General features: G+C 55.7%; 6 protein-coding genes and 2 pseudogenes across 11 annotated transcripts in view; 3 read left to right on the top strand and 5 right to left on the bottom strand.

Annotated features, from left to right (window-relative positions):
• Nucleotides 1-976: 976 nt before the first annotated feature.
• Nucleotides 977-4,361, bottom strand: PYCR3 (pyrroline-5-carboxylate reductase 3). Its single transcript, XM_053994584.1, has 6 exons — nucleotides 4,248-4,361; nucleotides 3,143-3,207; nucleotides 2,703-2,882; nucleotides 1,777-1,989; nucleotides 1,592-1,684; nucleotides 977-1,319 (listed from the first exon to the last, which is right to left on the bottom strand). Exons 1-6 carry the CDS (start codon nucleotides 4,327-4,329, stop codon nucleotides 1,137-1,139), a joined length of 816 nt encoding a protein of 271 aa, XP_053850559.1. The 5' UTR covers nucleotides 4,330-4,361; the 3' UTR covers nucleotides 977-1,136.
• Nucleotides 4,362-4,830: 469 nt separating this feature from the next.
• On the top strand, nucleotides 4,831-8,130 carry LOC128807715 (protein brambleberry-like). Of its 2 annotated transcripts, none has more exons than XM_053978266.1 (10): nucleotides 4,831-5,039; nucleotides 5,432-5,516; nucleotides 5,596-5,703; nucleotides 5,816-5,959; nucleotides 6,037-6,207; nucleotides 6,293-6,392; nucleotides 6,989-7,068; nucleotides 7,264-7,373; nucleotides 7,651-7,721; nucleotides 7,831-8,130. In XM_053978266.1, the coding sequence occupies exons 1-10, from the start codon at nucleotides 4,890-4,892 to the stop codon at nucleotides 7,955-7,957; spliced, it is 1,146 nt and encodes a 381-aa protein (XP_053834241.1). In that variant the 5' UTR covers nucleotides 4,831-4,889; the 3' UTR covers nucleotides 7,958-8,130. The 2 variants fall into 2 exon arrangements, with proteins under 2 accessions (XP_053834241.1, XP_053834250.1); XM_053978275.1 differs by having other exon boundaries at nucleotides 6,989-7,057.
• On the bottom strand, nucleotides 8,082-12,352 carry GFUS (GDP-L-fucose synthase). Of its 4 annotated transcripts, none has more exons than XM_053978286.1 (11): nucleotides 12,225-12,331; nucleotides 11,215-11,364; nucleotides 10,756-10,870; nucleotides 10,420-10,548; nucleotides 10,270-10,343; nucleotides 9,956-10,073; nucleotides 9,750-9,851; nucleotides 9,509-9,575; nucleotides 9,358-9,437; nucleotides 9,128-9,227; nucleotides 8,082-8,617 (listed from the first exon to the last, which is right to left on the bottom strand). In XM_053978286.1, the coding sequence occupies exons 2-11, from the start codon at nucleotides 11,352-11,354 to the stop codon at nucleotides 8,562-8,564; spliced, it is 981 nt and encodes a 326-aa protein (XP_053834261.1). In that variant the 5' UTR covers nucleotides 11,355-11,364; nucleotides 12,225-12,331; the 3' UTR covers nucleotides 8,082-8,561. The 4 variants fall into 4 exon arrangements, with proteins under 4 accessions (XP_053834261.1, XP_053834271.1, XP_053834285.1 ...); XM_053978296.1 differs by having other exon boundaries at nucleotides 9,750-9,814; nucleotides 9,940-10,073; nucleotides 12,225-12,314; XM_053978304.1 differs by lacking the exon at nucleotides 8,082-8,617 and having other exon boundaries at nucleotides 9,140-9,227; nucleotides 9,342-9,437; nucleotides 12,225-12,352.
• Nucleotides 12,353-16,193: 3,841 nt separating this feature from the next.
• The window catches only part of LOC128819137 (feather beta keratin-like), a 68,953-nt gene continuing 59,420 nt past the window's right edge, over nucleotides 16,194-25,726 (top strand). For both annotated transcript variants that reach the window (XM_053999093.1, XM_053999100.1), the window contains exon 1: nucleotides 16,194-16,342. The gene's annotated coding sequence lies outside the window, so the exon portion shown is untranslated. The remainder of the gene's footprint in view (nucleotides 16,343-25,726) is intronic.
• On the bottom strand, nucleotides 16,822-17,779 carry LOC128819247 (feather beta keratin-like). The gene is made up of 2 exons (XM_053999280.1): nucleotides 17,326-17,779; nucleotides 16,822-17,159 (listed from the first exon to the last, which is right to left on the bottom strand). Exon 2 carries the CDS (start codon nucleotides 17,137-17,139, stop codon nucleotides 16,822-16,824), a length of 318 nt encoding a protein of 105 aa, XP_053855255.1. The 5' UTR covers nucleotides 17,140-17,159; nucleotides 17,326-17,779.
• The window catches only part of LOC128819028 (feather beta keratin-like), a 93,900-nt pseudogene continuing 85,324 nt past the window's right edge, over nucleotides 17,151-25,726 (top strand).
• On the bottom strand, nucleotides 19,816-20,703 carry LOC128819266 (feather beta keratin-like). The gene is made up of 2 exons (XM_053999319.1): nucleotides 20,484-20,703; nucleotides 19,816-20,292 (listed from the first exon to the last, which is right to left on the bottom strand). The coding sequence occupies exon 2, from the start codon at nucleotides 20,270-20,272 to the stop codon at nucleotides 19,961-19,963; it is 312 nt and encodes a 103-aa protein (XP_053855294.1). The 5' UTR covers nucleotides 20,273-20,292; nucleotides 20,484-20,703; the 3' UTR covers nucleotides 19,816-19,960.
• Nucleotides 23,024-23,953, bottom strand: LOC128819089 (feather beta keratin-like; annotated as a pseudogene).

The following is a 25,726-nucleotide window of genomic DNA, read 5'->3' on the forward strand; positions in this document are numbered from 1 at the left end:
GTGGCTCATTTCAAACAGGAGTTTGTGAATGAAAGGAGGCTTCAGTTGTGTGACAGAAATGTTGCAAAGATCAGCAGAAGGTGCTGGGGTGGAGGGCTTTGAACTGGTTTGTGAATGTAAAATTATGGAACGGTTTAGGTTGGAAGGGACCTGCGAGGCCATCAAATTCCAAACCTCTGCTGTGGTCAGGGACACCTTACACCATCCCAGGTTGCTCCAACCTGGCCTTGGACACTTCCAGGGATCCAGGGGCAGCCACAGCTTCTCTGGGAATTCCATTCCAGTTCCTCACCACCTTCCCAGGGAGGAATTCCTTCCCAATATCCCATCTAACCCCGTCCTCTGGCAGTGGGAAGCCTTTCCCAGTGTCCTGGCACTCCAGGCCCTTATCCAAAGTCAGGGCTCAGCATCCAGATGTTCCCACCAGTGATGTTTTGCCCGGAAAAAACCTTTTCATCCTCAAAGCAGTTCCCAAATCATCTCTAATTGCATCTGTGCAGGTGCTGGGAAGCAAGTAGAGCTTAATTAGGGTGTGCAAAAGGCTCAGATCCTCTCCTGATGGGCAAGTTTGAGTTTCTACCCCCTCGATATTCCTGGAGATGGGAGCAGATCAGGGCTTCCATCCCATTCCCTGGTGCTAGGGAGGGATTGTGGCTGGTTGAGCTCTTGCCCATAGTTCCGGAACGTGGGCAGCATCCTCATGGATGTGGCTCTGACCATAGGGATCCAGCCATTCTCCCAGCCCCAGCAGGGTTAAACTGGCATCACCTCATTCCCAAAAATCTCTCTCCGGTGCCGCACATCCCACACCAGCTTCATCCTTGTGGTGACCTTGGTGCCAGGACTATCCCCAGCAAGCACAGAGCCAGCGTGGCACCAGCTCCATCCCTGGAAGTCATGGATGTCACCTCCCCACGGAAGTGGTGACTTCCACAGCCCCCCAGGGGCCACATGGACCACAAAAAGCCACAGCCCCCATTGCTCTGGCCACGTTTATTTGGTTCCAGCCCTGCAGAGGTAACACGTGTCCACACCACCTCCCACCCTCATCCACATTGAAGATGTCAGGATCTTACTCCTCAGAGGAGCTCGCTTTGGTCCCCATCACCCCTCCTGTCCCAGAAGGGGCTCATCCACTAGTCCTTGGCCATGTCACACGCCCGGTTGGTGGCCGCCTCCACAGCATCCATGACGGTGGCCCGGAGCGCTCCCTTCTCCAGCTGGTGCAGGGCGTAGATCGTGGTGCCCCCGGGCGTGCAGACGTCCCCCCGCAGCTTGGCCGGGTGCTCCCCTGTCTCCAGCAGCATCTTCGCTGCACCCTACGGCACACCAGGACACCCAGAAGGTGACATCTGGGACTTCTCAAACTCCCCTTTCCATGGTTGGATGGCATCACCATCCCAACACCCCCATGGCGAGGGACTGTTCCCACCGCCATGCTCTTCGTCCTTCTGGTGGCCTCATTTTTGCTTCCAAGAGGGGAAACCGAGGCAGAGCGGCATCCAGCACCTCCTCCCTCATCCCCACGGATGTTGTGGAGCCCAGGGGCAGGAGGGAAGGGGGGCGATGCCGGTGTGTGGCAAGGACTCACCAGCAGCGTCTGCGCCGCGATCCTGCTGGCCAAGGCGCCCGGCATTCCCATCTTCACCGCGCCCTCGGCCAGCGCCTCGGCAAACAGGTACACCTGGGAAGAGGGGAGCACCCAGGGGTGAGCCTGGAGCAAGGGGAGGGGGCACCCCAAATCCCAGGACAGTGTCCCCTGTCCCGCTGGCTTACGTAGGCCACACCGCTGCCGCTGAGCCCGGTGTGGATGTCGATGTAGGATTCGGGGACCTCCTCGCAGAGGCCGCAGGAGGACAGGAGGCTCTTGAGGAGCGCGGCTTCCTCGTCACCCGCGTTGCTGCCCCGGGAGAAGACCATGGCCCCTGCCTGCACCACGCAGGGCAGGTTGGGCATGATCCGCAGCACTTTGGTCCAGGGCGGGAGGAGCTGGGAAAAGATGGGGATGGGAGAAGGGGTGCCAGCCCTGGGAAGTACCCAAGGGTGACTGGGGACACCGGAGGGTGTCACCCATCAGGCTGGTGGAGAAGTGAGGAGCATGGGGAGGGAGCTGGAGGTGCAGCCGGGTGGGGACAAGGCTGCAGCGGTGTGTCCTGCGTGGGCCTGGGTGCAAATGGAGGAGAAAGGAGAGAAGGAGGAGGAAAAGGAGGAAGAGGAGAATGAGAGATGAAAAAGAAGGAAGAGAGAAAGGAGAAGGAGGAGGACGAGGAAGAGGAAGAGGAAGAGGAAGAGAAGGAGAAGGAGAAGGAGAAGGAGAAGGAGAAGGAGAAGGAAGAGGAGAACCAGGATGAGGACAAGGAAAAAGGAGGAGAGAAGGAGGAGGATGAGGAGGAAGAGGAGGAGGAGAAGGAAGAGGAGGAGGAGGAAGAGGAAGAGGAAAAAGAAAGGAGAGGAGGAGGAGAAGGAAAGAGGAAACAGAAGCAAAAGGAGAAGAGGAGAAGGAAAAGGAGAAAAAAAGAAGGAAAAGGAGAAGGAGGAGAAGGAGAAAAGGAGAAGCAGGAGAGGAGGAGCAGGAGAGGAGAAAAGGAGAAGGAGAAGGAGAAAAGGAGGAGCAAGAGAAAAGGAGAAAAGAAGGAGAAGGAAAAGGAGAAGGAGGAGAAGGAGAAAAGGAGGAGAAGAAAAAGGAGAAGGAGGAGTCTCACCCGCTGCAGTGTCTGGATGGTGACACCGGCCACGAGTGACACGACGACGTGGTGGGACCCCACAGCAGGACGGATCTCCTCCAGGACACCCGGCAGGATGTGGGGTTTGGTGGCCAGGAAGACCAGGGTGCTCCTGTGCACCACTTCCAGGTTGCAGTGCGTGGTCCGGCAGCCCAACTCCTGCCCAGGGACAGGGAGAGGGATCACAGCCCGGCACCCCCAAAAACAGCATCCCAAAAACAGCACCCCCACGGTAACGGCACGTCCAGAGGCAGGGACACGGCCTGGGGACCTGCTCTGGTCACAAAGCCACCGAGGCTCTGCCTGGATCTCACCCAGACCTGGGAAGGATGAGCCAAACCCCCAGTGTGGGGGAAAGGGTGCTCTGACCCCACAGTGAGGGACACCCCAAAATCTCCCACCCCCTTGGCCCCACTCACCCGCCAAGCATCCAGGTTTTTGTCCGAGGGAGCGCTGGCCAGGACGTTGCTGGCTGGAACCTTCCCTTGGGGGACACAGGGAATGGGGGTGAGTGGCCAGGGTGGCCCCAGGGTTGGGGGGAGACACCCCAGCACAGCCCAGACACCCCAATTTCCACTGGGATGTGATTCCTCCAATCCCAGCACGATCCCAAAGGGGGACATGGAGCAAAGGGGGCTGGGGATGGATCCTGCTGTGGTGGCTGGCACCAGTTGTGGCAGGGTGCAGTGACAATGGAGGTGGCCCTAATGGGCAGGGCTGTCCCCACACTGTGCTATGGGACAGGGACAATCTGGGACACACGGGGAGCAAGGACAGGGCTGTGCTCTCACTATCTGTGGGACAGGGATGTCAGGGAGAGAGGCAGGACAGGGCTGTCCCAATGTCCCCACACTGATATGGGGGACAGGAACCTCACAGAGGGCAGGGACCCTGGGGAGAGCAGGAACCTTGGGGAGGACTGCAGAAAAGGGCTGTCCCCATGTCCCCACACTAATTTGGGGGACAGGGACACCAGAAAAGAGCAGGGTCCCCGGCGGAGAGCAGCAGGAAAGGGCTGTCCCCATGTCCCCACACTAATCTGGGGGACAGGGACACCAGGAACGAGCAGGGTCCCCGGGGGAGAGCAGCAGGAAAGGGCTGTCCCCGTGTCCTTCCAGTGCAGGACAGGAACCCGGGGAAGGGCTGGGACCTTGGGAACAGGCCAAGGCAGGGCTGTCCCCATGTCCCTCCAGTGGAGCACAGAGACCTCGGGAAGGGCTCGGACCTTGGGAACGAGGACAGGGACAGGGTTGTCCTCACGTCCCTGCACTGGAGGACAGGGACTCAGGGGCGGGCTGGGACTTTCGGAACGGGTCAGGACGCGACTGTCCCCATGTCCCTCCACTGGACAACAGGGAAGGGAGTGCAGGGAGCGTCCAGACCAGCGCTGTCCCCATGTCCCCCCACACATCCCCGCGCCGCAGGACGCGCAGGGACGCCGGGAAGGCGCCAGACCAGGACTGTCCCCATGTCCCCTCCCCTGCCCGTGTGTCACGGACCCTCCTGTCTCCCCCCATGCCGTACCCGCCTGCAGCAGCCCCCGGACGAGTCCCCCGGCCATGCGCCCGGCGCCCACGAACCCGACCCAGAGCTCGGACGCCTCCATCGCTATGCGAGGCCACGCCCCCGGAGCCACACCCCCGGCGCTGATTGGCCTCGCGTAGACACACCCCGTTCTCCTATTGGTGGATCCGCCTTTAAGGGGCGGGGTGAAAGGAGCAAGGAAGGGAAACTGCGCAGGCGCCGGCGCCACGTGGTTAGCGCAGGTCCACGCGTGGGGGTCCTGGAGGGAATTCCCGGCTGCTCCCAAACCTTTCCAAACCTTCCCCGCAGTGCTCAGCGGTGCCCCAGCACCTTTAGGGCCACGGGGGGAATCCCCACCATGGGGGTGGGGGAGTAAATTTGGCGTGGGGGAGGTCCCCCAAAGTTGTCCGTGGATGTGGGAGGTGCTCCCCACGCTCCTCGCCCCACAGGTCCCCCACCCGTCGGCATCCGCGGTTTTGTGGGGGGTACCCTCCGAGGGGGTGTCCCCTAATTTGTCGGTGGATGTAGGAGCTGCTTCCCACTCCAGGGTGCTCCTCACCCACTGGCATCCCTGGGACTAGGGGAGGTTCCCTTGGTGGAGGGGACCCTGAAATTTGGGGAGGGGGGTCCTGTAATTTTTCCATGAGTATGGCGGGCTTTTCCTTACCCTCTTTTCCCCATAGGACCCTCTCCATTCCCATCATGCTGCTCCAAAGCTCCCGGGCTGTGCTGCTCCTCTGCGCCACTGCCGGGTTTTTGGGGTCGCTGGGCCTCGCTGCCTTCTCAGAGAAGGTGGGGACCCGCCCCCAGAGCTGGGGTTCCCCCCACAAATCCCCTTCACAACAACCACGGGTGACAGCCAGTTCTAGGATGAAGCCACATCCCAGGAGATGTCACACCTGGACTCCTGTTACTGTCCCGTGGCTGTGGGACTCCCTCTGGCTGGGAAATTTGGATTCTGGGATTCCTCATCCTGGGCAGCCTCTTTGTTTGGTGTAGGGATGGTTTTTGGGGGGGTGAAGGCCAAGTTCTGGGGTGAGTTTGCAGCTTTTTCCATACTTTATGTCCCCAAACCCCCTCCTCTGTCTTCCCATCCCGTGCTGGGAGTACCCAGGGGTGCATTTGGGGTGTCCATGGGGAAAACCAGCATTCCCCCATCATCACCCCCCAAATATTCACCTCAGGAGCAGCTCTGGGAGACTTGGATGAGGTTGGCGCTGAATGAGACCCCCGTGGCCCAGCTCGTGCAGGACATCGCCCACCGGATGGGTACGAGCCAGCGTTGGGATGCTGCAACATTCCCATATCCCACTTCAGGATTGATGCGACCTCTTTTACCTCCTCACAGGGAATGTGAGCAGCCGTGGGGCTGCGGAGCTCCGGGGAGGGCACCAGGTTGTCCCATCCAACCTCCATCAGGAGCAGGAAAGACCTCAGGACGTTCGTCCCCAACCAGGTGGGAACACGGCAAATCCCATTCCAATGGGATTCATGGAATCCCATTTTTCACACCGGGGTGCATCTCCCCTGGCTCATCCCACTGCTGTATCCATCTTTTTCATATGCAGACAACATCCTGGTCCTTCAGGAAGTGATGGAGAAGCTGCGGAGGGTCAACCAGAGCCTGGAGCTGATGCTGGCAGCCTTGGAAGATGCACGAAGCCAGCTGGAAAAGCACCTGGAGCACCTCAAAGCCATCCCTGACCTGGGTGGTGAGCGGGAAGGGGGGCTGGAGGATTGATGGGAGCTGATGGGTGCCAACACCAGGCTCTTCTTCCCCGTCCCACAGGTCAGAGCCAAAGTGCCACCTCCTCCTGCGTCCCATACGGCTCATACTTCACGCTCCTGGTTCTCCCACTGGTGCCGGCGTCATTCCGGGCCATCTTTCTCCTCCTCTTCCTCGCTTCCAGCGCCCTCGGCATCCCAGCGATCTCCACTTTCCTGGTCCTTGCTGTGGCAGGTGGGGACGAGTGTGGGGGCAGTGGTTGGGGACACACCACCCGAGGGGGAGCTCTGTCCTCTCCCACCCTCTCGTTTTCCCACAGGGCATTGGCTGCTGGCATCTGCCTGCCGTGGTGCCGGAAGGATCCGGCCAGTGGTTCCTCGGGAAGAGCCCCGGTACCGGCTCACCTCCACGCCGGAGAGGTAGGAGATGGTTGAGGAGGTGGCATGGAACCCTTGGGAGCTGCTGGGTGCCATCCTTGGTGTCCCACCCTGGATTTTCCACCCTGGAGCCATCTGGCAGAAGTTCTCAGGAAGGGACAGGACACATCTTGGTGGCCTCCCTATGGCTTTTGGACACCTCATCCCAACTCCTTGCACCATTTCTGTTCAGATGTTCCATCCTGGGCATCCCATCCTTGGTGCCTCATCCTGAATTTCCCATCCTGGGTGTTCCACCCTGGAGCCATCTGGCAGAGGTCTCCAGGGAAGGACAGGACACATCTTGGATGGGTTTCCTGTGGTTTTGGGGCATCTCATCCCAACTCCATGTCCTGTTTCTGCTCAATGTCCCATCCCTGGGTGTCCCATCCTGGAGCCATTTGGCAGAGGTCTCCAGGAAAGGACAGGATGTATCCTGATGGCTTTCCTATGGCTTCTGGGCACCTCTTCCCAACTCCCTGACCTATTTCTGCCCAGAGAAGGGTGTGGAGAGGCTGGAGAGGTGCATGTCTACGTGGTGGTGGTGACACAGAAGCCACCAAGGTGACAGGAGTCCGGTTTTCCTTCTTCCCACACAGGGAATGTGATATGGAGCTGCTGCAAGAGGAGCTGGACAGGATGGAGATGAGCTGCCTGCGAGATGAGAGGTGCCCACAAGGTGGGAGGTGTGGTGGCTGTAGGACACGGATCCGAAACCCTGACACGTCCCCACCTTGTGCTGGGACACGTGTGTTAATCCCAGAGTGTCCCCAAGCTCTGCCAGGGCATGTGACACCACCCCAGAGTGTCCCCATCCTCTGCCTGGGGACAGGAGCACTGGGAGGGTATCCCCACCCCTGCCATGTTCTTGCAGACCCCTCACACCTGGAGCAGCCCCAAGAGGTGGCCAGGGACATTCCCGAATTCACACGGCAGGTGTCACCCAACCCCGGTGGCCAGAGGACAACACCAAGCTCATGTGGGGTAAGGTGCTGAGTGGGATGTCCCCATGTTGGTGTTGTCCCCCAAAACCTGCTCTTGGGGGCCACCTGGGTCTCACTGAGGGTCAGGTCCTCCAAGGTTGGGGTGTCTTCACCATGGTGGCACCTCTGGGTGGTGGGACAACCCACTGGGAGACAGACAGAGCTGGGGATATGACATACAGGGAGGAATTTGGGGTGGAATAGGGTGTCCTGAAGGATGGCCCAGGCACCCCAGGGGACAAGGGACATCTGCAGGAACCCCCTTCTTCCCAAACCAGGTGACACTGGAGCCGCTCATGGATGCTGGGAAGCTCTGGGAGCCCAAACCCTGCAGCCCAAGGGCCAACATGTGAGCACCAACCACCCAGAATGTCCCTTCTCCATGTCTTGGTGTCACCTCAGGGGGAGACCCCACTGCTGGTGGCTTCCTGGGGTGCTGATGGGTGTCTCCTCTGTAGGTCCCTGTGCCAGGGGCTCACCAGGGCTGGGCAGCAGTGCCGGAAGAAAGCGATTCCCGGGCAGGAATTCTGTCACATCCACACCACCAGCAGTAGCTTGGCCATGGATTCCTCCCACCATTTTTGACCCTCTACGCCCTCCCTGAGGGGTTTTAACTCTTTTTATGGCTATTCCAGATCCTGGTGGAGATCATGGACCCTAAGGATGCCACTGGATGTGGGTACAGGGCAGATGTTCATTATCCCACCAGTTTTATGCTGTTTGCATATATTTTAATAAATGCCACATTTACAGCTGGAGTCTTTCCCATTCCTATCCTGAGACAGGGGGCTGTGGGATCATCCCCACATGCCAAGAGCAGCAGCAAATTCCCTGCTGCCATTTCCATGCCCTGGAATCCCGATTGCCTTCCCTTTACTACACCTAATTGCAGGTAATTAGTGTAGCTCATTAACAGCTCAGAGCCACCACCCTCTTGGACACAGTTGGCTCCTACCACTTGATTTGGGATCTTTTTGGGATGCCCCAACTTTCCTCCCCCCCTGCCCTGGGCATCCTGCGCCGCTCCCAGCAGTGGGGCAGGAATGTGGGAGCTGCTCCCCGGGCTCCCATTTTTACTTTGGAAATGTCACTGTCACCCCACCCCCAGCCCTGTCCTCTGCCCCAGCAAAGGACAACCCTGAGTTGAAGAGGACGATCCCGGTGCCGGGTGGTGCCAGTCCCGGTGCCGTCACTTCCTGGCGTTGGCATAGTTGGCATTGAACCAGGCACAGGTTTCCTTCACAGCTGGGGAGGGAGAAAATGGGATGGGTTTGGGGATTGGGAATGGATTTTGGTCAGAGAATCGTGGGATGGGCTTTTGGATTGGGAATGGATTTTGCTCAGAGAATCATGGGATGGGTTTGGGGGATTGGGAATGGATTTTGCTCAGAGAATCATGGGATGGGTTTGGGGGACTGGGAATGGATTTTAGTCAGAGAATCATGGGACTAGTTTGAGGGATTTGGAATGGATTTTGGTCAGAGAATCATGGAATAGGGTGGGTTGGAAGGGGCTTCTTTAGGTTTTCTCATCCAACCACCGTGCAAGGAGACACCTCCCAAGAGACCAGGCTGCTCCATGCCCCATCCAACCTGACCTTGGATATTTCCAGGGATGGAGAAACCACCACCTCCCTGGGCAAGGAGTTTCACCACCTTCATTCCTCACCCAGGAAGGATGGACCACCTCAATGCCACCAAGGCTGATGGCACGGGGTAGGACCCCCAGTGTCTCCTGCAGACTCCCCCACCTCACCTTTCCTGAAAGGTGTGAACTGGAATCCGGGCAGGTACCGCCGGAGCTTGGCATTGCTGGCCGTCTTCTTGAACTGCCCGTCGGACTTGGTGGCGTCAAACTGGGATGGGAAGAATTAAGGAGGAAGAACAGGTCTTGCTTTTGCTCTTTTGGTGGGAAGGATCCTCTGGATCATGGAATCTCCCAGGGGAGCTGGTGGGAAGAGGGGCTTAACCTTTTGTGAAGGATACAACGAGCTCTCCCCTGAATTCCATGGCCTCCGCGATGGCCTCTGCCGCTTCCTGGATGGAGACTTCATCTTCTTCTCCCACTGTGGAGAAGGGAAAGATCGTGGCTGTTCCCTCATGGAGAGGGGACTTCTTGGGGGCAGCCAGGGCTTACCTGACAAAATGATTGGTTCCACCTCATCGTATTCCCGCAGGACCCAAAGGAAAAGTCGGGCCAGGTCCTGTGGAAAAGCAGACAACTCTTGGAGGGGTCACTGACGTCCCCCAGCCCTCCCATCCCAAGGGGACACAACTCTGGGGATGGCCCAGGAGAAGCCGGGGGGGGTTCAGACCCCTCTGGGGTCCTGCCAGTGGGTCCTCCAGCCCCATTCCCTGCTTCCCAAGGCCACACCTACCAGGGAATAGATGAACTGTCTCCTGGGCTTGCCCGTTCCCCAGACGGTCAGAGCAGAGCCGGACTCTGAAGGAGGAAGGAGCCATGACCACCAGAGCCACCTCTAACCACCCCACAGAGCAGGTGGGAAAGAAAAAAAAAACAACCCTCATTTCTCCCCAGAAAATCCCTGGAAGTCCTGCCACCCTCACGTTTGGCCAGGTAGACCTTGTGGATGAGCCCCGGCAGGACGTGGCCGTCCTCGATGTTGAAGTTGTCGTGCGGCCCAAAGACGTTGGTGGGAATGACGGCGGTGAAGCGTCGGCCATGCTGCTCGGAATAACCCCTGGATGAGAGCAGGGAAGGCATGGTGGGTGGGCTGTCAAGCCCCTTCCTCCAGCACTGATGTGCCCCCAAAAAAACCCCGGCCAGCAGCACCTTCACCTGCTGAGCCCAGGTATCTCCCCAGCTTCCAACTGGAAATCCCACTGGATTCCCCTTGCCTTGAAAACCAATGGCTGCTCCCATTGTCCCCAGTTCACCTGTTTTGGACATCAATCATCCTCTTGGCGTAGGAGTAGCCAAAGTTGGAGCTATGAGGCGGCCCGTTGTGGATCTGGGAACATCAGAGCAGATAAATTAAGCAGGGCAGGGACTTTCCCTGGATTTTGCGTGGGAATGGGGATTCTCACCATGGTCTCGTCAATGGGGTAGGTGGTCTTGTCCGGGAAGATGCAGGTGGAGAGGCAGGAGACCACCTTCTGCACCCCTGACTCGTGGGCCGAGTGCAGGACGTTGTCATTGATGTGGATGTTTGTCCTCTGGGAAAAGGGGCATTTATCAACATTGTGGGGTCGAGGATCCCCAAATCCCTTCACCAACAACTCATTAATAACTCCAGAAACCACTGGAGCTCCGGTTTGGCTCCAGGAGAGCAAAGCAAGCCACATCCTTGTGTGCCCATATCCCAGTTTAGGGAGCGCAGCACCCACAGGGATCCCGGCAGTGCCAATTCCGTGGGTGCTCACCCAAAAATCCAGGTTGGAGCGGATGTTTTTGAAAAGGCCTCCGACCATGGCGGCCAGGTGGATGACATGGGTGGGCTTGTGCCTCTCAAACAGGGCTTTGGTCTCGGAGCTGCTCCTGGAATGGGAAATTTTGGGATTCAGTGGGGTCAGCAGAGCAAATTGAGGTGTTTCCGAGAAAAAATCCAATCCTAGAAGAGGAAATGTTGGGGTTCGGTGGCGGCAGATTGGGGAGTTTCTAAGGAAAAACCCAACCTCGGGATGGGAAAATTTGGGATTGGGTGAGGTCAACAGAGCAGATTGGGATCTTTCCAAGGAAAACCCAAATTCTGGGATGGGAAATTTTGGGGTCACCAGAGCAGACTGGGGAGATTCCGAGGAAAAACCGAGTCCAGGGATGGGAAATTCTGGGGTTTGTTGGGGTTGGTAGAGCAAATTTCCAAGGGAAAAAGCCCGACTCACGTCAAGTCGGCGTCTCGGGAGGACACGAAGATCCACTCCTCGTCCGGCCGCCCCTCTCCATCGGCCACCACCTTCTCGATGGCTCTGCCCACCAGGCCGGTGCCACCTGTCACCAGGATGCGCTTGGTCACCTCCGTCATGGCCAAAACCCTGCAGGGAGGAGCCGGGGGGACGAGCTGGGATCACCCCTGCACGGACCACCCTGGTGCGGGCACCCACGGGCATCCCCCACAGCCCAGGCGGGTGGGATGGGGGTTTTGGGGGGAAATTTCTGCGTTTCTGGGCAAAAAGGGGCGTGTTTGGCTGTGACGGGGCTGAAACTCCTCAGCTGGAGGCCACCTGGGCCAGGGCCAGACCTGCCACGTGGCACTGGCCCAGCCTCTGGAAAGGGAGGGGCACCTGCACCCCCAGGTGTGTGCCCCAAATCTCCTTCTGCACCCCCAAATCGCCTCCCACACCCCCAGATCCCCCCCCCCGCACCTCAGGGCTGCATCCCAGATCTACTCCTGAACCCCCAAGTCTTGTCTCTGCAGCCCAAATCTCCCCCTGCACCCCAGGTTCTCCTTCTGTACCCCAAATCTCCCTCTGCACCCCGGGTCTGCACTGCAGATCTCCCCCTGAACCTCAAATTTCCCCCTGCACCCCAGGTCCTATGTTTGCAACCTAACCCTTCCCTGCACCCCAAATCCCAGGTCCGCACCCAGGATTGCATCCCCAGCCTCCCCTGCCCCTCAAACCTCAGCACTGCACCCCAAATCCCAGCTCTGAACCCAGTCCTAACCCCTCCCCACCTCCCCTGCACCCCAAATCCCACTCCTGCACCCCCATCTCCCCGCACACCCTCCCGTCCCGCAGCGCGTCCCCCCTCCCAACCCACAACCTCCCGTCCCCCTGCCCTCCCCGCCGTCCTGTCCCCCCACTTTGGGGACCCCCCGCTTCTCGTCCCCACCGGTCTGGGGGGGCTCCTCTCCCCTCAAATGTCCCGCAATGGGGTGAGGGGCGCGTCTCACCCTCGGCTGGATTCGGGGCCACTCGGGTGCGCTCGGATCCGCTCGGTTGAATTCGGCTGCTCTCGGCTCGGTGCGGGTTCGGGTTGAGTCGGAGGGGGCTCGGCTGTGTTCGGCTGCGCGCGGCTCGGCTCGGTGTAGGCTCGGCTGGGTTCGGCTGTGCTCGGGTCTGCTCGTGGCCGCTTCGTGGATGCTCGGCTAGGTTCGGCTGAACTCAGCTCGGTGGTGGCTCGGCTGCTTTCGGGCTCACTCGGGTCAGCTCGTTAGGGGCTCGGCTGAGTTCGGCTTCGCTCGAATCGGTTCGTCTCGGCCCGGTGAGGGTTCGGCTGCGCTCGGCTCCTTCCGCAATCGTCATGGGGCGCTGCCGCTTGGCTCGTCGGGAAATGTAGTCCGTGCCCAGGAGGAGGGGAAATGAGCGGGAGCAGGGGAGAAGATTTTGGGAAGGGAAGAGGGATAAGGGAAGGGGGTGCAGGGGAAGAGAAGCGGGTGGGGAAATGAGGTGCAGGGGAAGGGAATGGGGGTGCAGAGAAGGGAATGGAGGTGCAGGGACAGGGAAGGGTGGATGGGAAGGGGATGCACGTACAGGGGAAAGGGAAGGAAAGGGAAGGAAAGGGAAGGAAAGGGAAGGAAAGGGAAGGAAAGGGAAGGAAAGGGAAGGAAAGGGAAGGAAAGGGAAGGAAAGGGAAGGAAAGGGAAGGAAAGGGAAGGAAAGGGAAGGAAAGGGAAGGAAAGGAAAGGAAAGGAAAGGAAAGGAAAGGAAAGGAAAGGAAAGGGTTTTAAGGGAATTCATGGGAAGGGGTGCAGGAGCAAGGAAAAGGCTGCAGGAAAGGAAGGGGGTGCAGGGAAAGGGGGTTCCTAGGTGACCCCCCCCAAAGGGGCTCATCAAAAGGGATTTCGATGTGAAAACGTTTTAATCACTTTTAATGCACTTAAGCCGAGACTAAAAATGAGCAGAGCTTTCCTGCGTGTGGGGGATGGTTTTGAAGGCACCCCCTCCACCCCCACATCCAGCTGGCTTTTCCTTTGGGATTTTTTGCGAAGCAAAAGCAGGGCTTTGCTCTAAATTAAAATTTTGAAAGTGGAATTAAGGGAGACCCAGCCAGGAACTCCCACAGTCCTCCCGCCAAAGCCCTGGATAGCCCCAGTGTCGAGGAGCGATAGAATGAGAGTTTTTCATTCCTTTTCTCCTGGCTGAGACCTGGAAATGTTCCCTGTTCCTCTGGGAAAGTCTCAGGGAAGGCTGAATCCTTGAGGACCTCCTTGCTGGGAATTGGGGGGTCATTTTTGCATATTAAAAGATGTCACCTTGTGCCTCTGTCCCCTGGAAGTGCCCATCCCCTCTCCCAGCTGGCTGAGTCCCAGAATGTGCCCAGGCCTTTCCCAGTTCCAAAATCCCACTCCCAGGGGTCTTGGTGTTGTTCCCACCTGGTGTTTTAGAGGATTCCCTGGCTGATCTCACCCACGGAGCCAGGGATGGACGCTGAAGCTCCTTCTCCATGCCAGCTAATTCCACGTCAGTCCTGCATCCTCCACGAGACACTGAGGTTTGGCAAGAAGAAACCTCACGTTGGTGAGTCAGATCCAGCTGCGTCCACGCTTCCACCTCACTTCACGGCGAAATTATGGAATAAAAGGGTTTGGGTTGGAATAAAATAATTCCCATAAATAAAAATCATCCCATTCCAACCCCCTGCCACAGGCAGGGACACCTTCCACTAGGCCAGGTTGCTCCAACATGACCTTGAACAATCCCAGGGATGGGGGGAAAAGCCAAGGAAGATTTTCCACCTGCTGGTGGGAGAATAAGATCTTCCTGCTGCCTCCTGCAAGTTTTGGGAGACTAATTAGGGATAAACCCGTATTTCGGCCAAGGAATTGCTGGGAGGTGGTGCAGCCAAGAGCTGCTGTGACAGCACTCGAATAACCACGGTGTTGCATTAAATGTAGTAATTTTGGAGCTTAAATATGCTAATTCTGGGGCTAATTAACCAAAGAAATGTTGGAACACGAGGGAGGATCACAGGGGAAAGGGATAAAGTTGCAGCGACCACATGGGACAGACTCGTTTGTTAATGAAATATCACCCAGGCTTCTGATGTTATCTAACAAGGCCTTGGGATTTGAGGATCAAAGCTTGCAGCAGACCCATTAGCTCATCTGGGCAGGGCGTCTGCGTGACATGATCCAGAGGACATCCCAGAGGACCTTCCAGCCGGCAGGATAAAGCTCGGGTGGCTTTGCCAGATCCTGTCGGAGAACCGCTGCTTCGTGTGAGGCGTCGTTTCCGTAACGAAGCTTCCTTGTGGGTGACCTATTTCTCTGGAACGGGTCCGGTTTTGGGTCCAGCCCCACTCCCTGCTCTGCCCTCCCCGTGCCTCGTAGGAAAGTGGGGCAGATGGGTATGAGATTCCCAGGTACAGCCTATCCCAGGTGGAAGCTGTCCGAGGATGATGCTTTATGGCTGCAGCCAAGCTCCAGGAGCCCAGGTGAGACAGCTCTAAGCATCTCTTCCCTACTAAAATTCCAGCTTTGCGGCTCTTTTTTAGGGAGCAGCACACCAGCAGTGACCCCTTTTCCAGGCCTTGTCCCACAGGATGGCCTGTGCCAGTTTCCATAGGGATTTGGGGTCGCTCCCCACAATGTGCAGCCCTTTGGCAGTGGGAATTATCCAAAAGCACAGAGGGGGAAGACTGGGATGGGGATGGGGGTGATGGGCCACAGATATTCCAAGAAACTCTCTTCATCGGATTGGGAGCAGCTGCCGCACAAGAATGTCCTTTCCACCATCATTTTGGATTTGTGTCTTGTCGAGTCCAGTCCTCTGGAGGAGGGAGATGAACCTGCCACTGCACCATGATGGGGTTTGGGGTTATTCTGGGAGTGGGATCTTGGCTAGGTGGGTGTGAATCCCATCGTGAGAGGCACTGGAAGAGATGCCACCTCTTCCAGCCCAACCCATCGGGGTCTTCTCGGATGGAGTGCAGAGAACCGGGCAGGAAGCAACCCAAGGGACCTGGATTTCCCAGGGTGGATGGGAGAGAGGAATGTGGGCACAGGGCACTGTGGATGTGGATCTGAGCCTCCTCCCAGTGTTCCCTGGAACCCACGTGAGCTGACTGTGCCCAAAAAGAGCGTCTCTGGCGCAGGTTTGGGATGAGACAGACATCCCGCTGGGCCTGGCTGCTTGGGCATGTCCCAGGACCTTGGGAAGGTGAAATCCTGCTCTTGTTTCAGTCCAAGTGTTGATGTCAAACTGGATGAACTCCAAGGTGAATGAGTATAAGAGCATGGATTACTTAAATTTGTCTTTTTATGGGTTAGACTTTATTTTAAGATGAGCTGAAGTTGGTGCCTCAAGGCCAACCAGGGGAAATGCACTATTTAACTAAATCGAGAAATAAAAAGGCCAAACAGTTCCAAACTATTCCCTCTCTCCTTTCCCAGCTCAACTGCAGGGGCTGTTTAGTTTTGGTTTTAAGGAAGGGCTTTGTTCGTCAGCAAACTCTTCTTCTTTGAACCAAATCTGAATCCAGCTGTGCTTGGAGTTCTCTGGCTCTCTGGGCTCCAGCTGCTCGAGAGATGTTATTTTAATTTGCTTTTGATGAATATTTTAGTGCTGCCAATAGCCCTGGAGACTTTGAACTCGTGTGTCAGCCCAGAGCTCACCTCTTTGCCGGGAGCCTTTGTACAGAGAAAAAAAAAACACATCAAAGGAGAAGAAAGAGTGAACGTCAGTAGTGAGAAGCAATTTGGGGAGAGCAAAGATCTTTTTGACCCAAAAAATCCATGTTGGAGTGTCAAAACTGGGAGGCAAAGAGGCAGGAAGGTGGCACAAGGGGCACCATCTTCTCAGCAGGGTCACAGGCTTGTTCCTGCACCTTGTTGCCAGGTCTCCATGCTGCACCTCAGGAATCCACAGTGACTCGGTGGGAGTCTAGTCATAATGGGGATGTGATGTGTGACCTCAGAGCAGAGGGTTGGTGGCTTGGGGTCACCAGCACAGATGATCCAGGGACCCTGAACAGGGAGGAAGGTGCCCTGGAAGCTCCCTTAGTGGGTCCCTGCAGTGAGGGGGGAAAGGAGGATCTCCATCAGGGATCAGTTGAAGACCTCATAACAAGGTGAGATCCTGGCCTGGAGTCTCCCAGGGAGGTGGAATGGGGACTTGTCCAGCCAGGTGGACAAGGCAACAATAACCTGGGTCCGCTGAGGAACTTGCAGAAAGGGATGTGATGGCCTGGAAACCCTGGTAAACCGAGGCACTTGCAGGAAAAGGGGACAAGGAAATGGGAGCTTCCTTGGGTGGTCCTGGCACCCCTCTGAGGGTGAAGATGGTGTCAGGGAGACTGCAGCTCTTTAGGCTGGGAGCAAAGTATCTGTGCTGGGTGTAGTTGCAAGAAGTCTGGCATAAGAACAGGAGGCATCTGAGGCTTTGCTGCAGGAAAATTTTATTTAGGCAAAAGAATGACTAGACAGAAGCAGAGAGTGGGAGGGATCCAATGTCAGGTTCAAGTAGGACGACCACCAGCTGAGGTGTTTGCTTGCAGGAGCTGTTGCCAGAGCCCAGAACTGGTGGTGTCAGGGCTGGTGCTGAGGGCCCTTAGCAGATGTAGCCATAGCCCCTTCTGCCATAGCAGCCCAGGCCTCCCAGGCCGTAGCCAAGGCCAAAGCCAAAGCCAAATCCACCAGAGACGGGCTGTCCCTGGGCATTGAGTTCAGTGCCCAGAGCAGCCGAGGAGGTGGATCCGACGGCGGTGTTCTGGGGGAAGGAGGTCATGATGGGTCCTGGCAGGGTGATCAGCACAGGGGAAGGGTTGATGATGACGTGGGAATCCTGGCATTGCAGGGCACAGGGCTCGTTGCAGCTGTTGGCCAGCGGGGTGGGTCCGCAGGGTCGGCAGAGGTTGTTGCAGGCCATGGCTGTGATGTGGAGGGTACCTGGAAGAGAAGGGATGAGGTAGGACAGGGTTGTGGGGGTTCGAGGGGCGATGGAGTGTGGAGGCTGTTGCGGGGAGGAGTGAGGGCTGCTGAGGCTGGGGCTGAGCGTGCTGGAAGAGAGGGGCCAGGAGTGCAGGAGCAGGAGGTTTGGGGGCTTGAGCCTTACCTGGTTGTCAGCAGGAGTAGGGGCAGGAGGTGTCAGGAGAAGGCTGTGAGGGAGCGAGGCTCTGGGCCGGCTTTTATGCTGGTCCTGGAGGGCGGGACAACCTTGTCCCTTGGCCTTGGGGCATTTTGCAGGCTTGGTGAGTGCTGAGGTGGGGAGTGTTTTGCTCCCCACAACTCTGCAGTGTCATGTCCTGCTCTTGAGGCCATGACCGTGGCGGCAGCTTTTAAATGCAAGTTTTAGAGACCAAAGGCTGCTGTTGAAGTTGTTTGCCTGGGAGGTCTGAAGACGTGACCAGAGCTTTGGAGATGTGGGACATCATCATCGTGGTAGTGGTGTGCTGTGGTTTTGTGGGTGCGTCGTGAAGAGGGGCCTCATTCCCCCACAGCCACGTCAGGCTCGTTTGGGCTTTGCAGCTCTTCTGGAGATGACAGGTGTCCCCTTCCATCATATTTTCAGTCTCCCAACCATGTTGTGCAATTTCTAAACCTTTCCATATTCCAGCCCTTTCTAACTAAAGATGGGAAGCTGTTCCTGTGATTTACAGCTGTCTCCCATACTCCCCAAGGTCTCCTGTTGGTTCATCTATAGTTGGCGATGGATGAGGAAAGGATGTGTGAGGAGCAGCTGATGGAACTACAGACATTCACTTTTCACAAGAAGAGTGTTGACCTGGTTAAGCTCTAGAGGTACCAGAGTGGAAGTCGTAATATCAGTTTTGTCTGACACAGCCTTGCAAGTCACGATGCGGGGAGTGGTTTCCTCCCCACAGCTCTGCAGTGTCATGTCCTGCTCTTGAGGCCGTGTCCGTGTGACCTTGGTGTCAGCTTCTAAGTGAGAGCTGGTATTTGGGAGGATTTTCTTGGAAAACGCATGTCAGAGAAACCAAAATAACCAACAAAAGCCTACAGAAAATATGGGTGTCATCAGTGAGGTAATTTTGTGACACTCATATGGGTTTTTTTGTGGGTGTCTTGTGAAGCGGGGCCCCATTCCATTGCAGCCATGTCAGGCTGGTGCGAGCTTTGCCGCAGTGCTGTGCGTGAGGAGCTGCCCCTTCCATCGTGGTCATTCCTCTTTTAAAGTGTGAGTGTTTGAAACCAAAGGCTGGTTTTGATGGTGTGCGTCAAAGGGGACTGAAGACATGAGCAAGATTTGGAGAGCAGTGAGGTCAGCCTGTAGAACTCATGGTTTTGGGTTTGTGGTTGTGTTGTGAAGAGGTGCCCCAAATTATCCCTGGTTTGTCAGGTTGGTCTGGGCTTTGCATCTGTGCCAGATGTGAGCCCCTAGACTCTTCCATTCCTTGTAAGCAGTGGGAAAGTTGCCCCTTTAGAGAGCTGGCAGGTGATGGAGTGTCTGAGGCACTTCTTGGCCTTTCCACCAGCCAGAAGGACCTCAAGACTAAGGGTTAAAGGAATCAATCAAAGTTCAAGCAACGGAAATATGAAGTTGTGCATCCGGGCAGGAATGGCACTGGGCCCCAGATCATGCTGTGGGCTGAAAGTCTGGAAAGTGGCTTTTGTGAGCAGGGCCCTGTGGTGCTGGTGGAGAACAAAAAGACCAGACAGTTGCTGTGGGGCATTACTTCAACCAGTGTGTCACCCGTGTCCAAGACAGATTTCTGAAAATTGTTGCCATGAAGTCAGGGGAGGTGGCCCTTCCTCTCTTTAGAGCACTGGCAGGATCCTGTGTGGATTGGTGTGGACAGTTCTGTCCTCCGCAGGTGAAGAAGCACAAGGGGGTAGTGGACAAAGACCAGCTGAGGGCTATGAGATATTGCAAGGGCTGGAGAATCTTTGCTTGAGGAGACACTGAGAGAGCTGGGAGTCTGAGGAAACAAGGCTGGGCAGAGGGGTGTCACCCGTGTGTGGGAGCCCAGCTGTTGTCAGCACTGCACATATGAAGGGAAAGGGGGCACATGCACAAGTGAAAAGACACAATATTCCATGGGCAAAGGAGGCAAGAATTTTTCAGTGTGTGTGGTTTCTCATAGAATATAGGAGATAATGAGGTTGCTGTCCTGGGAGCTCCAAAATTGCCATAGTTCTGAAAATTGTGCTCCTTCTGGGACTGCTTGACCAAGAGGGATGGAAGCATTTGCACCCTGGAGTTCCTGCCCAAGTGCATGATGTTATTCCTCTGTTCATGGGGAGGACTCAATAGCATGGCTGGGAAGAGAATTTTTGAAGTCCCTGCTGGCCTAGAGTGACTTTGGCTGAGCAGTGTCCAGGGGAGAATTGTTGTGTCCAAGCCTTTGGTAGACCAGTTGATGGCTTTGTGTCTTGTTCCTGAAGGTTGCCCCTCTCCCCTGTTTGCCATGTCAATGTTGGTTGTTACTGGTTGGTGGGGATATATTTGCTAAGAAATGTTCTTTGCTCCCTTTCCATCCAACATAACAGTTGAGTGCTGGCATTGCACATGGTGAGGATGTGAGGCCACTGGGATTCAAAACAAACAGGCAGCAACTCAGGTTGTGATGCAAGAGAACTTTATTGAAGTAAGAGAATGACAAGAACGAAGAAGCTGAAGGAATCAGGAGTGAAGTACAAGTAGAGAGGCCACCAGGCGAGGTGCTTTGCTTGCAGGAGCTGTTGCCAGAGGCCAGAGCTGGTGGTGTCAGGGCTGGTGCTGAGGGCCCTTAGCAGATGTAGCCATAGCCCCTTCTGCCATAGCAGCCCAGGCCTCCCAGGCCGTAGCCAAGGCCAAAGCCAAATCCACCAGAGACGGGCTGTCCCTGGGCACTGAGTTCACTGCCCAGAGCAGCCGAGGAGGTGGATCCGACGGCGGTGTTCTGGGGGAAGGAGGTCATGATGGGTCCTGGCAGGGTGATCAGCACAGGGGAGGGGTTGATGATGACGTGGGAATCCTGGCATTGCAGGGCACAGGGCTCGTTGCAGCTGTTGGCCAGCGGGGTGGGTCCGCAGGGTCGGCAGAGGGTGTTGCAGGCCATGGCTGTGATGTGGAGGGTGCCTGGAAGAGAAGGGATGAGGCAGGGCCAGGGGTGTAGGGGTTCAAAGGGTCAAGTTTTAGAAGGGCAAGGGAGTGTGGAGGCTGTTGTGGGGCTGTGGGGAGATGTGAGGGCTGCTGAGGGTGGGGCTGAGCGTGCTGGAAGAGAAGGGCCAGGGGTGCAGGAGCAGCAGGGTCAGGGACTTGAGACTCACCTTGTCAGCCGGAGCAGAAGGAGAAGGCGTCAGGAGAAGTGTGTGAGGGAGAGAGGCTCTGGGCCGGCTTTTATGCAGGTTCTGGAGGGGCGGGACAGCCTTGTCCCATGGCCTCGGGGCATTTTGCAGGCCACAGTTCCTGGTTGGCTCAGAGTGGTGAGTCCTGAGGTTGGGAGTGTTTTCCATCCTGCAACTCTGCAGTGTCACGTCCAGTTTAAAGTCCGTGTCCATGTCACCTTGTCGGCAGCTTTTAAATGCAAGTATTAGAGTCCAAAGTCTTTTGAAGATGAAGATGTTTTTTGAGGAAGGCTGTGGACGTGACCAGAGCTTTGGACAGTAGGGTGTGATCACTGAATTCAACCCCTGGCCTTGTTGTGCTGTGGTTTGTGGATGTCTTGTGGAGAGGGTCCTCATTCCCCCACAGCCACGTCAGGCTCATCTGGGTATTGCTGGTCTGCTGGGTGTGATGGGTGTCCCCTTCCATCCTATTCCATTCTCTCCTTCCCTATCCTGCTGCCAACATTCTAAACCTGTCTATATGTCAGGCCTTTCCTGCTGGATATGGCAGAACAATCCCTGTGACACCTCCCCTGCTGTCCAATGTCTTGTGCTGGTTCATCCATAGCGCTCGTCTCAACTGGGCCCATCAAGGTCACACTCTGAGGTCCCATTGCTGGGCTGTGAGTGAAACCTAGAATGGAAAATTGGTGCAGGATAAGAAGAAGACGTGAGTTGCAGTTAAGGAAGTGCAGACATTCACTTTTCCGAAGAAGAGCGTTGTCCTTCTAACTTTTTAGAGGTACCATATCTAGAGTTATCATATCTGTTTTCTCCCACACCACTTTGCAAGTCTTGAAGTGGGAAGAGTATTCCTCCCCACAACTCAGCCCTGTCATGGCATTTGAGGCCGTGTCTGTGTGACCTTGCTGTCAGCTTTAATGAGAGATTTGGTATTTGGGAGCATTGGCATGGGTGATGTGTGTCAGAGAAACCAGAATATACAACAGAAGCCCAAGAAAAATATGGTTGTCATCAGTGAGGTAATTTTGTAGCACTTTTGTCCTTCAGTTTGTGGGTGTCTTGTGAGGAGGAGCCCCATTTCATTGCAGCAATGTCAGGTTGGTGTGGGCTTTGCAGCTGTGCTGTGCATGAGGAGCTGCCCCTTCCATCGTGGTCATTCCTCCTTTCAAGTGTGAGTGTTTGAAACCAAAGGCTGGTATTGATGGTGCGTGTCAAAGGGGAGTGAAGATGTGACTAACTTTTGTAGAGGTGTGGTGTCATCATTGAGGTCATCCTGTGGAACTCATGCTTTTGGGTTTGTGGTTGTGTTCTTTAGAGGGCCCCCAAACTGTCCCAGGTCTATTAGGCTGGTCTGGGCTTTGCATCTGTGCCAGGTGTGAGCACCTGGACTCCTCCATTCCATGTGGGTATAGGAGGAGTTAGCCCTTCAGGAAGGTGGCAGGTGAAGGAGTGTCTGAGGACCCACTTGTCTGTTCCACCAGTCAGAAGGACCTCGAGATTAAGGATTCAAGGAATCTCCCAAATTTCAAGCAAGGGAAATGTGCATCTGTACAGGACCTGTACTGGCCCTGGATAATGCTGTGGACTGAGAGTCTGTAATGTGGCTTTTGTGAGCAGGAGCCTGTGATGCTGATTGAGGACAGAGTGACCAGAAGGTTGCAGTGGGGAATTACTTCAGTGAGGTGTCAGCAGTGTCCAAGACAGATTTCTGAAAATTGTTGCCATGATATTGTGAGAGGTGGCCCTTCCTGTCTTTAGAGCAGTGCTGAGATCCCATGTGTGTGGTGTGGACAGTTCTGGCCTCGATAGGTGAAGAAGCAGAAGGGGATCAAAGACCACTTGAGGGCTATGAGATATTGCAAGGCCTGGTGGATCTTTGCTAGAAGAGAGACTGCGAGAGCTGGGACAAGGCTGAGGAGACAAGGCTGGGCAGGGGGTGTCACCAGTGTGTGGGAGCCCAGTTGTTCTCAGTGCTACAGACATGGAGAGAAAGGGGGCGCGTGCACCAGTGAAAGAGATGGAATTCCGTGTGCAAAGGAAGGAAGAATTCTTCAGTGTGTGTGGATGGTCAGAGAGTGTAGGAGGCAATGGGGTCCCTCTTCTTGGAAGTCCAAAACTGAACTGGCCATAGTCCCGGAAATCCTGCTCTTCCTGGGTCTGCTTGAGCACAGGGGTTGGAAGTACTTGCTCTCCACATTTCTTTTCCAAGTGGGTGCTCTTGTTCCTCTGTTATCTGAGGGCACTTCGGGGAAGAGAATTTTTCGTGGCTTTCCTGGCATGGGGTGACTTTGGCATTGCAGTGTCCAGGAGAGAATTGTTGTGTCCAAGCCTTTGGTCGATGAGGTGATGGCCTTGTGTCATGTTCTGGAAGCTTCCCCGCTATTCCCCTATTTCTCATATTGTTCTTGACTGTTACTGCTGGGGACATATGTGATAAGAAATGTTCTTTGCTCCCTTTCCATCCAACAAAATGGCTGAGTGCTGGCATTGCACAGAGTGAGGATTTGAGACCATTGGAATTCAAAAGAAACAGGCAGCAACTCAGGTTATGATGCAAGAGAACTTTATTGAAGTGAAAGAATGATAAGAACGAAGAAGATGAAGGAATCAGGAGTGAAGTACAAGTAGAGAGGCCACCAGCTGAGGTGCTTTGCTTGCAGGAGCTGTTGCCAGAGGCCAGAGCTGGTGGTGCCAGGGCTGGTGCTGAGGGCCCTTAGCAGATGTAGCCATAGCCCCTTCTGCCATAGCAGCCCAGGCCTCCCAGGCCGTAGCCAAGGCCAAAGCCAAATCCACCAGAGATGGGCTGTCCCTGGGCATTGAGCTCACTGCCCAGAGCAGCCGAGGAGGTGGATCCGACGGCGGTGTTCTGGGGGAAGGAGGTCATGATGGGTCCTGGCAGGGTGATCAGCACAGGGGAGGGGTCGATGATGACGCGGGAATCCTGGCATTGCAGGGCACAGGGCTCGTTGCAGCTGTTGGCCAGCGGGGTGGGTCCGCAGGGTCGGCAGAGGTTGTTGCAAGCCATGGCTGTGGTGTGGAGGTTGCCTGGAAGAGAAGGGATGCGGCAGGGCAGGGGTGTAGGGGTGCAAAGGGTCAAGTTTTAGAAGGGCAAGGGAGTGTGGAGGATGTTGTGGGGCTGTGGGGAGGCGTGAAGGCTGCTGAGGCTGGGGCTGAGCGTGCTGGCAGAGAGGGGCCAGGAGTGCAGGAGCAGCAGGGTCAGGGACTTGAGACTCACCTTGTCAGCCGGAGCAGAAGGAGAAGGCGTCAGGAGAAGTGTGTGAGGGAGAGAGGCTCTGGGCCGGCTTTTATGCAGGTTCTGGAGGGGCGGGACAGCCTTGTCCCATGGCCTCGGGGCATTTTGCAGGCCACAGTTCCTGGTTGGCTCAGAGTGGTGAGTCCTGAGGTTGGGAGTGTTTTCCATCCTGCAACTCTGCTGTGTCATGTCCAGTTTAAAGTCCGTGTCCATGTCACCTTGTCGGCAGCTTTTAAATGCAAGTATTAGAGACCAAAGGCTGTTGATGATGATATTTTTTTTGGAGGACTGGAGACGTGACCAGAGCTTTGGACAGTGTGGTGTCATCACTCAAGTGATGCCCTGGCCCTGTTGTGCTGTGGTTTGTGGATGTCTTGTGGACAGGGTCCTCATTCCCCCACAGCCACGTCAGGATCATCTGGGCTTTGCAGCTCTTCTGGGTGTGATGGGTGTCCCATTCCATCCAATTCCATTCTCTCCTTCACTATCTCGGTGCCGAGATTCTAAACCTGTGTATATTCCAGGCTTTTCCTGCTGGATACGGGAGAACAATCCCTGTGACACCTCTCCTGCTGTCCAATGTCTTGTGCTGGTTCATCCGTAGCGCTCGTCTCAAGTGGGCCCATCAAGGTCACACTCTGTGGTCCCATTGCTGGGCTCTGAGTGAGACCTAAAATGGAAAACTGTTGCAGGATAAGAAGAAGACATGAAGGGCAGTTCAAGGAACTGCAGACATTCACTTTGCAGAAGAAGAGGGTTGAACTTGGAACTCCCCAGAGGTACCATATCTAGAGTTATCATATCTGTTTTGTCAGACACAGCCTTGCAAGTCATGAGGTGGGGAGAGTATTTCTTCCCACGACTCTGCCCTGTCATGGCTTTTGAGGCCATGTCTGTGTGACCTTGTTGTCAGCTTTAATGTGAGACTTGGTATTTGGGAGCGTTGGCATGGGTGATGTGTGTCTGAGAAAGCAGAATATACGACAGAAGCCCAAGAAAATATGGTTGTCATCAGTGAGGTAATTTTATGGTACTTTTGTGCTTCAGTTTGTGGGTGTGTTGTGAAGAGGGGCCCCATTCCACTGCAGCCATGTCAGGCTGGTGCAGGTTTTGCAGCCGTGCTGTGCATGAGCAGCTGCCTCTTCCATCGTGGTCATTCCTCTTTTAAAGTGTGAGTGTTTGAGACCAAAGGCTGGTGTTGATGGTGCGTGTCAAAGGGGACTGAAGATGTTACCAAGATTCTGGGGGCTGGGGTGTCATCAGTGACGTCAGCCTGTGGAACTCATGGGTTTTGATTTGTTGTTGTGTTGTGAAGAGGTACCCAAATTATCCCAGTTTTGTCAGGCTGGTCTGGGCTTTGCATCTGTGCCAGATGTGAGAGCCTGGACTCTTCCATTCCTTGTAAGCTGTGGGAGAGTTGCCCCTTTAGCGAGGTGGCCAGTGATGGAGTGTTTGAGGTGTTTCTTGTCCTTTCCACCAGTGAGAAGGACCTCAAGACTAAGGCTTAAAGGAATCAATCAGATTTCTTGCAAGGGAAATGTGAAGTTGTGCATCCAGACAGGAATGGCACTGGGCCCCAGATCATGCTGTGGGCTGAAAGTCTGGAAAGTGGCTTTTGTGAGCAGGGCCCTGTGGTGCTGGTGGAGAACAAAAAGACCAGACAGTTGCTGTGGGGCATTACTTCAACCAGTGTGTCACCCGTGTCCAAGACAGATTTCTGAAAATTGTTGCCATGAAGTCAGGGGAGGTGGCCCTTCCTCTCTTTAGAGCACTGGCAGGATCCCGTGTGGAGTGGTGTGGACAGTTCTGTCCTCCACAGGTGAAGAAGCACATGGTGATAGTGGACAAAGACCAGCTGAGGGCTATGAGTTATTGCAAGGGCTGGAGAATCTTTGCTTGAGATTCTTGAGATTCTGAGAGGGCTGCGAGTCTGAGGAAACAAGGCTGGGCAGAGGGGTGTCACCCATGT

The sequence above is a fragment of the Vidua macroura genome, chromosome 1 (genome assembly GCF_024509145.1).
Source record: "Vidua macroura isolate BioBank_ID:100142 chromosome 1, ASM2450914v1, whole genome shotgun sequence".
Taxonomy (NCBI): Eukaryota; Metazoa; Chordata; class Aves; order Passeriformes; family Viduidae; genus Vidua; species Vidua macroura.

Coding starts and splice junctions, on each gene's coding strand:
- LOC128819247 (XM_053999280.1), bottom strand. CDS start 17,139: ATGGCCTGCAACAACCTCTGCCGACCCTGCGGACCCACCCCGCTGGCC.
- PYCR3 (XM_053994584.1), bottom strand. CDS start 4,329: ATGGAGGCGTCCGAGCTCTGGGTCGGGTTCGTGGGCGCCGGGCGCATG. Junction 3,208..4,247: donor CCGGGGGCTGCTGCAGGCGG/GTACGGCATGGG, acceptor GTGTCCCCCAAG/GGAAGGTTCCAGCCAGCAAC. Junction 2,883..3,142: donor AAAACCTGGATGCTTGGCGG/GTGAGTGGGGCC, acceptor GTCCCTGGGCAG/GAGTTGGGCTGCCGGACCAC.
- GFUS (XM_053978286.1), bottom strand. CDS start 11,354: ATGACGGAGGTGACCAAGCGCATCCTGGTGACAGGTGGCACCGGCCTG. Junction 10,871..11,214: donor TCCCGAGACGCCGACTTGAC/GTGAGTCGGGCT, acceptor TTCCCATTCCAG/GAGCAGCTCCGAGACCAAAG. Junction 10,074..10,269: donor ATGATTGATGTCCAAAACAG/GTGAACTGGGGA, acceptor GCTCTCATCCAG/GGGTTATTCCGAGCAGCATG.
- LOC128807715 (XM_053978266.1), top strand. CDS start 4,890: ATGAGTATGGCGGGCTTTTCCTTACCCTCTTTTCCCCATAGGACCCTC. Junction 6,208..6,292: donor CCTGGTCCTTGCTGTGGCAG/GTGGGGACGAGT, acceptor GTTTTCCCACAG/GGCATTGGCTGCTGGCATCT. Junction 7,374..7,650: donor CAACACCAAGCTCATGTGGG/GTAAGGTGCTGA, acceptor TTCCCAAACCAG/GTGACACTGGAGCCGCTCAT.
- LOC128819266 (XM_053999319.1), bottom strand. CDS start 20,272: ATGGCCTGCAACACCCTCTGCCGACCCTGCGGACCCACCCCGCTGGCC.